General features: G+C 51.5%; 1 protein-coding gene across 1 annotated transcript in view; it reads left to right on the forward strand.

Moving 5' to 3' along the window:
* The window catches only part of CAPN9 (calpain 9), a gene marked incomplete at both ends in the record, with an annotated part of 31,657 nt that overhangs the window by 17,558 nt on the left and 459 nt on the right, over positions 1–13,640 (forward strand). Inside the window, 6 exons of the mRNA XM_082673724.1 lie at positions 537–622; positions 2,603–2,727; positions 7,280–7,344; positions 8,155–8,223; positions 8,754–8,832; positions 10,656–10,772. Of these exons, the coding sequence (XP_082529850.1) occupies positions 537–622; positions 2,603–2,727; positions 7,280–7,344; positions 8,155–8,223; positions 8,754–8,832; positions 10,656–10,772 (541 nt within the window). The remainder of the gene's footprint in view (positions 1–536; positions 623–2,602; positions 2,728–7,279; positions 7,345–8,154; positions 8,224–8,753; positions 8,833–10,655; positions 10,773–13,640) is intronic.

The following is a 13,640-nucleotide window of genomic DNA, read 5'->3' on the forward strand; positions in this document are numbered from 1 at the left end:
GGGCTCTCAGTGTGGCAGCAGAGACCCTCATGTGACCCCTGAAAGGGGGAGAAGATCGGAGTTAGAAGACTCAGTCGTGGGTTTTTGTTTATTGCGGTTGTTTAAACTCCCAGCATGTGCTTATATTCTGATCATCTGGGAGTCAGATGATAAGGATGAAGAAAACTCAGTGTTAGACCCACTGACTGCTGGATTCTGAAGATACACGATAAATAAGACTCGGCCTCTGCCTCTGGGGGCTTCCAGTCTAGAGAGAAAACTCACTCGTTTGAAGATTCCTGTGGACTCACTTCTTGTTCATTACAATTCCGCTTTGTTTCCCAGATGCGACGTAACCATTCTGGGGGGATTAACGTAACATCGCGTTCCATCGGAATTAGGAAATTTTGAGGGCTAGTTAACAACTGATGAGTTTTGACATGTTCTTAGTGTGTCAGCAGGCTTTCAGAAAAGGCAGCCTCGGCTGGAGAGAACCCACCCTGGAGCTCACAGATGGATTTAGCATCTCACATTTCTCTGACGCTTTTCCCTTTTAGGTAAACTTCCGAGGCCAGAATACAGAGCTCGTCAGAGTCCGGAACCCTTGGGGCCAAGTTGAGTGGACTGGGTTCTGGAGCGACAGGTCAGTCTCCGCCCATCCTTCTGACAGATCCCCACCTCCCCACGGTTCACGGGGTACGAGGCCAGGGCTGGCTTGTGCACGTGTGAAGAGGGGGCAGCCTGACTACAGTTCTCTCCAGCCTCCCGTTCAGGGAGGGTCCTGTCCTGCGTCTGGACCTTACTTCTGCCCTCGGGACCTCCACGCTCTCAAACTTGAAGACTCACGGTGCCCTTTACCTTTCCCAGAGTTGTATTATGTCAGTGACTGTATAACCTCCCATGGGAACTTTAAATCCCGTGATATGGTGAAGGCTGCACCCCAGTGATGAAGAGCTCGTGTGTGTGTGTGTGTGTGTTGGGTGCAGGTGGGGTGGCAATGAGTACTTCAGGTGTGAGAATCCCTGAAACGTTGCCAAGCAGGTCGCTAAAGTGTTCTCTCTCATGGTCACTGACCATTGGCCAGAGGCCCAGTGGCCCACAGTGAGACAGAGGGAGCGGAGCAGGAAATTCACCCATCACAGAGCAGCCGCCTGGGCTATTTACACGGCCCCCGATTGTACAGAGAGGGCTGCCTGTCTTGTACGTGTCCCCTCCTCATTCCCCGGGGAACAACCTAGGTGACTGGGATGGGGGCTGTTCCAGCTCAGGCAGGGCCCCCTAACCCGTCCCCACTCCTGCCCACCCACGGCTTGGGGGGCCCCAGGGAGCCTGGCAGCGAGTCTCGAGCTTCAGTGAAACGGGGCAGCGTTTGTCCTCGGCTCCCACAGAGGCACCACACCCCCGCCGTCGGTGTGCCGGGGGCTTCATTAAGCAGACTCCACAGCCCGGGCCTGCCTGTCGGCCCCATCGCGGGGCTTGTGCCACCATCCCTGCTGTCCGCCAGGCTTCTGTCTCCTCAGACCCATCAAAGGAGGGAAGAGATCAGCCTCCCTCTCCAGTCGGAAATGGAGAGAAAGAGATAAACCCACATTAATGACACGGCTTCCTACGGTGAATAGATTTGGAGTCTCTCGGTTCAGGGATCGCGTGTGTAAACGGGCCGAACCCTTTCTCCCCCTCCTGGGAAACACGCAGAGGGAGAAATAAAGGAAGTGCATTTTCGCTGGCTCGAGGCTGGACACCAGCTTGCCCTCTGACCCCACTTGGCCTTGGGGTAACGGGGAGCTGGTCCACAAGCCGATCCCTGACACTGACCCTGCCTGCTGTGAGAACAGGGCTGAAGGGGCTGCGTACTCCCCCAGGCCCATGAGGTGTCTGGGGAGGTGCCCTGGGTACTGCGCTTCCCCGGACAGGAGAGATGTTCTACCTGAGTTCTCCCCGCCGCCATCCAGGACAAGGTCTACAGGTGTAGGTGAGGTAGACACATCGCTTACAGCACCGCAGTGGTGGTGACTCAGTTTGAACTATTTAGAGGTGCCCATGGGGGTCACAGAAACTCCGTGCACCTGGAGGTGGAACTCCTGGGTTTGCAGGACAACGGGCGCTGTGCACCTGAGGCTTCTTGCCCATAGGCGGGCTCGTCTACCTGGCAGAAGCCCACCGGGCTTCCTAGCGCGGTCTTGTAAAGAAGGTACTTGCTGTGTTTAATGTCAAGCACGCGTGAACATGCGGTATTATCACCACTCTTCAAAGTGTCAGCTTGTAAACCAAGACGTGAGGTAGACGGAGTGTTCCAGGCCCCACATCTCAGCCCGCTGTGGCTTCTCGCTGGGCTCCTTCTGCCCCCCTGTTCACGTTCAACTCCCTGTGACGGCCCCAGGAGACTCTTCCGTGGAGGAGGGTCCAGTGGTCCTGAGGGCCTTTTTGCATCAGCCGCACTTGGAGATGTACTTTCCCACCAGCCTTTCCACCCACTGGCACATTTCCAGGGCCCTGCTCAGGATCCATTCCCCACATAATGTGGACCCTGGTTCCTAGGGAGGGGCAGTCCCACCCCAAGGCCAGTGTCGTTCCCATTGCCGTCCGTGACCTTGTACCTAACGCTGGCTTTGTTCACCCCTAGTTCTTCTGAGTGGCGTTCCGTTGGCCCAGCCGAGCAAAAGCGCCTGTGCCGCACTGCTCTAGACGATAGGGAGTTCTGGTACCGTGCTTGTCTCTGTTTTCCTTTCCGCATTAACTCCATCACAGGTGTGAGCGTGTCTCACTGCCCTTAGGTGTAAGAAACACTGCTTCTTCTTCTATTTTCTTTTATTTTATTGGTAAATCAAATCCATTTTTCTCAAAACCCAGGCTGGCAGAGAATGTAATGTCACGTTTGGGGGACTCACCCTATCTGCAGGTTTAAGAGGCCCAGGGGAGTTAGTGCGATCCAGAAAACGTGGGGCTGAGCCTCTGGTCTCCGGCCCAACCTCCTTCCTCTGAGCACTCCATCATCCCCGCTTGCACGTGAATTCGAAGACAGGCAGCCCTGACGCTCACAGGTACACTCCCTCCGTGTCCAGCTTGGTCACAGGGACCCTTGAAAGCTTCTACCTGAGAGCATCTAAAAATACAGACCTAAGTGGGAAGGAAACATTCCTAACCTGGACTTTCCACAGGGCTGAGTCTCCATTTAACTGAAAACTTTAATGGGTCTTCGTCTCTGGAGGCTTTTTTCAATCTTATTTCTTCCCGTCGGGTCCAGAAAGCATTGGTGCATCCAGCCCTGCAAGACCACAAATTCTTTTTGTTTTCTTAAGAAATACATACTTTTTAAATTAGTTTATTTTTGGCTGCGTCGGGTCTTAATTGCAGCATGAGGGATCTTTCGTTGTGGCACGCGGGCTCTTCTGTGGCACGTGGGCTTAGATGCCCCACGGCACGTGGAATCGTAGTTCCCCAACCAGGAATCAAACCCGCGTGCCCTGCGTTGGAAGGTGGATTCTTAGCCACTGGGCCACGAGGGAAGTCCCACGGCCACAATTTCTGGATTTCTAGCTCTCTTCCCTTTCATGTGCTCAAACCAGTCCGTTCTAGCCTGAACTCATCTCTTTTTTATGACACCTTATTAAATACAACACGCAAAAACTAGCACACGTGATTAATATTCCAGTTTCTTCCCTTCTTTTCCCCTCGAGCGCAGCGTCAGTGAGCATTTGCTCTGGCTGCAGTATATTTACATATTTTCCAGACAACAACTGTGGCATTTTTGCCCTTAATAACATGGGCATCTATTTTCCAGCTCCAATAGCCCCTTTCATCCTGCTGCCCAGCTGCTAAGCTGGCTCCCATATTTTAGATTCCGTTATGGTGGTTCCACACTTCCAGTGACTCCAGGTAGCTCCAGCTGCCGTAACAAATAGACTCAAAATGGATAGACTCAAACGCAATCAAGTGTATTTCTCACTCATTGTAACCGTCCAGGAGGACATTCCTATTCTGTGGGTGGCTCTCTCCATGCAGTGATCAGGGACTCAAGCTCCATCCTTCGTGTGGCTGGAGTGACACAGTCACCTGCAGAAAGCCAGCAGAAGAGGGAAGAAACAAAAAAACCTTTGGAGAAGATATCCCCAATTCCTAAAAGCCTTGACCCAGAATTAAGACACGCCACCGTTTTCATCCTCCACCAGCTGGAAGGCCCCGCCTGGTGAGTGCGCTTGGCGTCCTGCCAGCCATCTGCCTCAGGAACCATGAGTTCATAAGTAGAAGTTTGTGGAAGACAATCAGGGTGTTTGAGAGATTGACAAGCTGTTGAGTTGGACCTTAGACACACGTCGACCTTGAATTTTGCGTACTGTACCGGGTTGATGAGTTACATGAAGAGAGCAGACCCGAAGAAAGCGAGGTCTGGAATTCAGATTCTCCCACGAATTGCCGAATAAGAGCAGGCGGGGGGAACAGAGTTTGAGAGGCGGCGTGAAGTCAAGCTAGTGGAAGGAAAGTCAGGCCCAGAAGGAAGGAGAAACAGGGCAGGGGAAATGAGGAAACCCCCAGGGAGAGACCCAGCAAAGGGAGTGCCCTGTGCACGGCCCACGGTCCAGCCCTGCACCGTGACTGCCCTTCCAAAAGGAGCTGCGCCCGACCCCTGGGGCTGAAACTGGCCCGGGCAACGCGTGACACTAAAACTGTCAGCACTCTGAATCTGGAGCCTTTCCTCTGGGAATCTTGACACTAAAGCCTTTCCAATCTCTTTCCACTTTTATCTTTCACCGCCCCTCCTCCCAGGACATACTCCCCAAACTTTCCCCTCTTTTATTTATGAACTCCTCTCCGTCACCGAATCGTTTTCATTCGCAGTACAGTGCTGTCATTTCGCCTACTTCAAAGGAAAAAAGTTCCTCCTGGGGCTTCCCTGGAGGCGCAGTGGTTGAGGGTCTGCCTGCCGATGCAGGGGACGCGGGTTTGTGCCCCGGTCCGGGAAGATCCCACATGCCGCGGAGCGGCTGGGCCCGTGAGCCGTGGCCGCTGAGCCTGCGCGTCCGGAGCCTGTGCTCTGCAGCGGGAGAGGCCACAACAGTGAGAGGCCCGCGTACCGCAAAAAAAAGTACGTGCTCACACCCACTACCCCTACTTGCACCCCGGGGACCCCAGGACTCCCATGGAGGGGACGAGGGACGTGTGACGGACGCCTGCCACCTCGAGCTCCCCCAGATTCCCTGCTCCTCCCAGCTGCAGACCGGCTTTTCAGAGCTGACGTTAGGTAGACTTTAAAAATAGCTTTCATTGCTCATTTCTTTCTTTTCTAAAAACATTATTTATTTTATTTATTTATTTTTGGCTGCATTGGGTCTTCGTTGCTGTGCGCGGGTTTTCTCTAGTTGCGGCAAGCGGGGGCTACTCTTCTTTGCAGTGCACTGGGTTCTCATTGCGGTGGCTTCTCTTGTTGCAGAACACGGGTTCTAGGCACGCGGGCTCAGTAGTTGTGGCGTGCAGGCTCAGTAGTTGTGGTTCGCGGGCTCTAGAGCGCAGGCTCCATAGTTGTGATGGACTTAGTTCCTCCGCAGCATGTGGGATCTTCCCAGACCAGGGCTCGAACCCTTGTCCCCTGCATTGGCAGGTGGATTCTTAACCACTGCGCTGCCAGGGAAGCCCACTCATCTCTTGATTACACTAATGATTCAAGTTTATGGTAAAAGATTCTGAAAAATGCAGAAAAGCCTAATGACAGAGGCAAACATCACGGCTAATCTCACTACCCATAAATAACCACTTTAACATATATGTGTGTGTCTTTGTGTATGTGTTTATGTACCAGATGTGTAGTCTGTGGGTGTGTGTCTCTCTCTGTATATATAGGTACACACATAGTAGGTATTACCCTGTAGATGCAATATTATTTTTGAATTAACAGCTTTGAGAGTTAATTTGCATACTATACAATTTACCCATTTGAAGTATACCACTCTGCTACGTGAAATAAATCAGACAGAGAAAGACAAATACTGTGGAATCTAAGAAATACAACCAACCAGTGAATATATAACCAAAAAGAAGCAGACTCACAGATATAGAGAACAAACTAGCAGTTACCAGAGAGGAGAGGGAGGCAGGGGTGGGGAAATAGGAGGTACAAACTATAGGGTGTAAGACAGGCTACAAAGATGTATTGTACAACAGAGAATGTAGCCAACATTCTGTAATAACTGCAAATGGAAAATAACCTTTAAAATTGTATTAAAATTTTTTTAATAACATATACAACTCAGTGGATGTTAGCACGTTCATAGAGTTGTGCAACCGTCACCACAATCAATTTTCGTTTGATTCAGAGCACTTCATCCCTCCAGAAAGAAACCACGTCCCAGTAGCATTTACTACCCTCCCCCGAACCCCCAGCCCCTGGCAAGCACTCATCCGATTTCTGTCTCCATAGACTTGCCTGTTCCGGACTTTTCATATAAAAGGAATCATATAAAATGTGCTTCTCTTTGGCTGGCTCCTTTCGCTTAGCCTGACACCTTCTAGGTCCATCCATGTTGTAACGTGTCAGGACTCCTTCACTTCTTTTTATGGCTGGATACTATCCCATCGTCGGAATATACCAGGTAGGGTTTATCCATTCATCCGTGGATGGACACTTGGGTTGTTACCCCTTTTTCGTTATCATGAATAATGCTGCTATGAACATTCGTGTACAAGCTTTTATGTGGTCATGTGTTTTCATTTCTCTGGGGTGTATAGCTAAGACAACTGCTGGGTTAAATGGTAACTCTATATTTGCTTCTTAAGAAGCTGCCTATTTTCTAAAGTGATTTCTGTACCTTTTCACTAGCAGTATGTGAGTGTTCAAATTTCTCCAATAATTTTAAACCCTGTCTCCTAAACTTAATTTTTATGAGCATTTCCCCAGAAATGATCTTAAGAATCAAAGCATGATTCTTAAGGATTGTGTAATAACCCATCCTGTGGACATAAACTGCTGTCCATGCCCTTCCATTGGTCATTTGTATCATTTCTAAGTTTTTGCCATTCCAAGTAACCTGATGGTAAAAATCTTAACTTATGATTCTTTGCTTAGGACTCTTGAAACTCGGATAAAGAGTGGAAGGATATCCCCATTTTTAAAGCTTTTAAAGCTTTTTTTATATTTTGCAAATGTTCCTTCCCAAAGGCCATGTTCTACTCTCACCAGCATCTTAAGAGCGACTGTATCACCACCCTCACCAACCCGGATCTAACCACCCTACTGGACTTTCAGCAGATGGAAATAGGTTTATCTTAGCAGGGGTCAACTGAATTCTGCTTTCTTGTGTGATTTCAGAAACGGATATCAAATTCGAGAAGCTAAGCCTGACTTCCTGTAAAAACATCATTTCTCTAATGGAGGTATCCTTCCAAATATGCAGGCAGAAATAGATGTTAAGTGTTTTTCTCTAATGCAGACTTCCCTGGAATGTGGAGAGTCTTCTTCACAGAGAATAACCAAAGCCTGGGAGACACTGGTGCTAGAATTGGAACAAAATCAAGAGGCACAGGGGACTTCCCTGGTGGCGCAGTGGTTAAGAATCCGCCTGTCAATGCAGGGGACACGGGTTCGAGCTCTGGTCTGGGAATATCCCACCTGCCGCGGAGCATCTGAGCCCATGCGCCACAACTACTGAGCCTGCGCTCTAGAGCTCGCGAGCCACAACTACTGAGCCCACGAGCCACAACTACTGAAGCCCGTACACCTAGAGCCCGTGTTCCACAACAAGGGAAGCCACCGCAATGAGAAGCCTGCACGCCGCAAGGAAGAGTAGCCCCCGCTCGCCACAACTAGAGAAAGCCCGCGTGCAGCAATGAAGACCCAACACAGCCAAAAATTAAAAAAAAAAAGAAAAGAGGCACAGACTGGCCAGTGGGATAAATGTTTGTGAAGGGACTTGGGGATCTTTCTGCCACTTTGGGGTGCTGTCCAGGGCAATGAAGAGTTCTTCATATGTCTGTTTTCAACCTTTCTTTTGCCATCCCCCCTCACCCCTGCCATGCCCCCTCTCCAGAGATTCATGGCTTAATAATTAACCCCCCCTCAGAGCCCTGAGTCTGTGTCACACATGTCACCCATGCCAGCCCATTGCCTTCCTCCCCTACAGCCTCAGGAGCCTTGGGGTGATATGATGCTCACATCTTTCTTTCTTCCTTAATTTACTTGCACACACCAGTGGCAACGGGAAGCTAGGGTTTGGTGAATTCAGAGTGTTCTGGGACAAGCTGAAGAAGTGGACGGCATGTAACCCAGCCAGTGCGTGGCTGCTGGGGACTGTACAAGCCTAGAGCAGAAGAGGATTTTATTTTATTTTATTTTTAAATATTTAAATATTTATTTTGGCCGAGTCATGTCTCAGTTGAGGCATACATGCGGGATCCAGTTCCCCGACCAGAGATAGAACCTGGGCCCCCTGCACTGGGCGCACAGAGTCTTAGCCACTGGACCACCAGGGGAGTCCCAGAAAGGGATTTTAAAGGTCCAGGTGCTGCCGACCAGAGGATCTATGTTTGAAAAGGTGGAAGGGAGGAAATCAAGATGGAATTCCCATATTTACTTCCCATACTTATGGGAGTACCGCAGGGCTTCCACCCAATATGAAAGGAAAACAAAGGGACCCACACTTTTGGAGACCCTAAACCTACCATTGCCCCTTCCGCCTGGTGAGAGGAGTCTCTCCCCTGCGTGGACCGCATCACTGCCATCAAAGGAGCCTCAGTGGGGGCTTCTGCGTGCTCGCATTCTCAGTGCCTCTGCTCTCCCCCTACAGAATCTTTTCCTTCAGTTTGACGCTGACAAATCTGGCACCGTGTCCCCCTACGAGCTGCGGACCGCCCTGAAAGCCACAGGTAAAGGGAAGCCTGGGCCGCGCAAGCCGTCTGCGTGCCGGGCGCTGTCTGTGGCAGCCACTCACCTCTCGCGGCCCAGGGAGGGGGCTGGACTTTGACCAGAATCGCTGCTTCTTAAGGGCGGGGCCCGGCCTCAAATTCAGGACTTGTTCACTCTCATCAGGGATCTTTAACATGTATCCACTGAGGCTGAACTCAGCCTGACCCCTGGAGGCCTCAGCCTCTGGCCAATTCTCTGGCCAAGCAGAGTTACATACGACTCTGGTGGCAAACTCCCAAACCTTTAATTTCTGCTTTCAGATGGTGATTAACACAGAGAGGCAGGGCACGTCCATCCCATGGTTTGGGGTCAGGTTTGGGGTACACAGAGTTCGTGTATCCCTCTGCCGCAGAGGCCCGTCTCTGGCTTTGTCACCAGCAGACAGAATCCAAACCAATGATTCCGTTGTCGTTTATACCCGTTTCCTGAATGAGGGATGGGCTCCAGCTGGCACTCCTAACCCTCTGGCAGCCCCTGCCAGGGCAGTCCGAGTCTCTGGGGCTCAGCTGTCCTTCGCACAGGACGGCCACTGCAGCCTACACGCCGCTGGGCCACAAGGCATTGCTCACAAAGCAGGCTTCGCAGACACACCCCTGGGCCCGGCCAAAGCCTGGAATCTGGTTCCCTTCCAAGTAAAATAAACATCGGGAAACACTGTCAGCTTCATGGGATGATAATGGGACAAAATCAGGACCAGCTCGGGTCCTGTGTGATGGCAAAGAAACGAAATTAATTATAAACGTGGAGAGTGCCACAGAGGAGAAGGGCCTGATCTTCTTAGGGTCTGGGGACCTGGTTTCTAGGGCAGAAGGACAGAGCAGGGGGAAAGGGAGCCCTTCAGAGAGGGAGGTGTGGCCACGTCCTTCTTTTCCCGGCTCGGGGAGGGGGAGGGGGAGGGAATCGGCCCTCACCCCGCCCTCTTCCTGCCCCACCCAGAGCAGACGCCAGGACTCTGGGTGTTGCCCCCAGCCAGCTCCACTGTGCAGGCTCCAGAAACCACGTCCTTCCTCTGGACTGGCCCCCTCTTGGTCTGGAATCGGGAACGAGGACACAGGAAGACCCTGGGCAGGCTTCTAAGCAATACTTGGAACATTTCCTGGAAAGGGAGCGTGCAGGCTGAACTGAAAGAAGGCAACACTGGTTAGACATCAAAGCCTTAAGTGTTGAATCTATAAGGAGCGTTACCACCTCTAAACTCGTCATTCGACCGATGAGCAAAGAGGTCGAACGAGCAAAGAGAAGGGAAGCAAAGCACCCAGGCCCAGGTTCTCGCTCCATCGTGGGCGTGTGTGAATGAGCCTAGCGTGGGGTCTTTCACTGAGGGCAGCGGCATAACTCGGTCTCCAGAGCCCCCAACACCTCTGGGTTAAAATGCCTGTGAGAAACAGACACTTACTGCGGGTGTCCTGGCTGGAATCCCCCCAGGGCCAGCGGGAGCTGGAAGTGGAGCCCTAGACCAGAGGGTGGCACCGGGCTTGGGGCTTAAACACTGTCCAGCATCAAGTTCTCCCAAGCAAGGCTTCCTGAAACGTCAGCAAGACCCTCTGGGTGATGTGAGGTCAAAGCCAAGACCCTGACCTTGGCGAACTCAGAAGGTTCACCAAGTGACACTGTGGGTTCCCCAGTGTCCCCCGACAGCGGCGCACGGTCATACTGCATCGGAGCCAAGGGCGCCGGGTAGACCCTGGCTCCCTTCCTTGGGGCAGCCCTGGGCTGACTGGTGCCCCTGAAGGCGCACCCGTGGGGCTCAGCCAGGGCGGCCATCCTGCCCCTCTCCCCGCAGGCTTCCAGCTCAGCTCTCCCCTCTTGCAGCTGATCGTTCTCAGGTACGCAGACCAGGAGCGCCAACTGGGCTTCGATGACTTCCTCAACTGCCTGGTCCGGCTGGAGACTGCAAGCCGTAAGTGTCCGGGGGGCTGCGTGTTCCTGAGCCCAGGGAGAGCACACCTCCCTCCATCACCTTCCAGGAGCATGTAAGGGGCAACCTGCTGAGAACTGCAGCAAAGGCGGGCTGAGCCACACGCCCCGCCATCTGTGTGCCGTGTGCGGCTAGCCGAGGGGCGGGTGTGCACGTCTTCTCTGCAGTGCGCCTGGTACCGTCATCCTCCATCCGCTCCCAGTGTCTTTGTGGGAGGGTAGCTGGGTGGGGATGGGGCTCCTGCCGCGAATCAGAAGAAAGGTCAGATCCCATCACAGGGCACAGAATCGGGAGTCTCTCTCTCTCTACCTCTGTCCCCCCCGCCCTCCTTCCCTCTCCATCCCTCTGTGTTTACAAAAGCCCTAGACACTGACCCGATTGTCTCAAAGAAGATCTGTTTGTTAGCCCAGGAAGAGAGAGAGAGAGATTACGTACAGGTGGTCCCTAGCGTTTGCAGTTCATAGCCACCCACCCCTCACTGGGTAGTCACACAGTTGAAGCTGAACGGAGCACATCCAGAGCCTGTGACTTAACACCAGGGTGACTGCTGTGCAGGTGTCCCCCCGGATGCCCACGCTCTGGGGTCACCATCTGGGATCTTAATAATTTTAAAAAATATTTATTTATTTATTCATTTATTTTGACTGTACGGGGTCTTAGTTGCGGCATGCAGAATCTTTAGTTGCAGTGTGCAGACTTCTTAGTTGCAACATGCATGAGGGATCTAGTTCCCTGACCAGGGATCAAACCCAGGCCCCCTACACTGGGAGCGTGGAGTCTTACCCACTGGACCACCAGGGAAGTCCCTTGAATCTTAATAATTTTTTTTTTTTTTAGAGTTTGTTGTTGTTGTTGTTTTTAATTTATTTTTGGCTGCTTTGGGTCTTCGTTGCTGCACGCAGGCTTTCTCTAGTTGTGGCGAGCAGGACCTACTCTTTGTTGCGGTGTGTGGGCTTCTAATTGCTTGTGGCTTCTCTTGTTGCAGAGCATGGGCTCTAGGTTTGCGGGCTTCAGTAGTTGTGGCGCGTGGGCTTCAGTAGTTGTGGCTCGCGGGCTCTAGAGCACAGGCTCAGTTGTTGTGGCATATGGGCTTAGTTGCTCCGCAGTATGTGGGATCTTCCCGGACCAGGGCTCGAACCCGTGTCCCCTGCGTTGACAGGTGGATTCTTAACCACTGCACCACCAGGGAAGCCCCTTAATAATTTTTTTAACAAGGGGTCCCACAACAAATTGTGGAGCCAGTCCTGCCTGGCACTTTATAAGTATGTTTACTGGGTGACTTCCAGGCACTGGCTAAACAAAGGCAAAGGCTGTGCTCCTTGGTTCCACGGTGGGGAGCTCCCGCTGCTTCTTTCAGGACACTTAGAACACACGGAGTTACTCATTTGAAGCTTGTCTCCACCAGACTCTAAGCTCCAAGAGAGCTGTACTGAGTGGACAAGCAAGGTACACGTGATGACTGATGGGGATGATGGTCTGAGACAGGCAGGCAGGTCCTGCAGGGCCTGGCCGGTGACCTCAGGGCCCAGGCTTTCTCTGGGTGTGAGTGGGAGCTAATGAGAGGTGCACTGTAGAAACAGCCTCCTCAAAGGCGGTCGCTTATCAGACTTACAGGCCAGTCAGCGCTGACCTCGAGAGAGTGAGATTTTGGTAGCTTCTCTTCTCTCAACTGCCCTTTTCCTTTCTGAATCCCCTCAGGCCCAGTCCTTTCCTGCAGGGGATTCTCAGCTCGTTCTTATAATTGAGGCATCCTAGGGAGAAGACACTCAAAACTGAATATCACTGGTCAGTTTAGCTAAAAGCATATCAATATTATTGATCTTTTCTAAGAACCAACTTTTATTTGCTTGATTTTCTCTGTTCTTCAGTTTTCTAGGATCCTTATGTTAGATTCACCATCTGGAGAACTTTAAAAATCCCAAAGCTAGGGCTTTACCCCAGGCTGATTTTTATTCTAGAAATTTTTGCTCATACACCTAAGTATAAAGTGGGGTACGGAGGGTGGGAGGGAGGAAGACGCAAGAGGGAAGAGATATGGGAACATACGTATATATATAACTGATTCACTTTGTTATAAAGCAGAAATTAACACACCATTGTAAAGCAATTATACTCCAATAAAGATGTTTAAAAACAAAACAAAAAAATAATAACCGGTCCCCGTGTGCCCTCCACCGGTGCCTCTCAAACCCTGCCCCATGACAGTCCCCAGGAGAGCATCCCAAACTGTTAATGGTCAGGCTACAAAGACCAATTAAATTAGAATCTAGGGGGTGGCAACACAGCATCATCTTTATAAAAATTCCCCAGTGGTTCCAGCGCCTTCCACCCAGCCTCACTTGTCACCTTGCTCATCTTTTCCACATGACCCCCTAAAGCATACTGTTTTTCCTGAGTTATTTAATAACAGGTCTCAGAAATTTGGTCCTTTTGTCTGTAAACATCCCTATCAGAGAGACTTCTTTTTAACATAATCATCATGCCGTTCGCACCCCCACAAACTTCTCAGTGAGTTCTCAACATCCTCTAAGCCCCGGTCCACACTGAGATTCCCCAGGTCTCCTCAGGACCTACTCACTGCACGTGGCTGCTGGGTTCTGTCTCTTTTGTTCTGTGGCAGCCCCTCCTACTTCCTGGGGTATTTTAAAGGTCCCAGGTGAGGCTCAGGTAAAGCCAGTGTGGACGGGTTCCACCACCTGGACTAAGATGGGGAGAATGAGGCCAGGAGAGGAAAGTAACTGTCTCGGGTTATTCAACGCGGCACACGGGCTCTCTTCTACCCCAGCTCTGCCTGCGTGTGGGACCACCAGCGCTCACCTTCTCAGAAGGGACGTGCAGAGACTGAACAGC

The sequence above is a fragment of the Grampus griseus genome (assembly GCF_964374135.1).
Source record: "Grampus griseus genome assembly, chromosome: 16".
In the NCBI taxonomy this organism is placed as follows: Eukaryota; Metazoa; Chordata; class Mammalia; order Artiodactyla; family Delphinidae; genus Grampus; species Grampus griseus.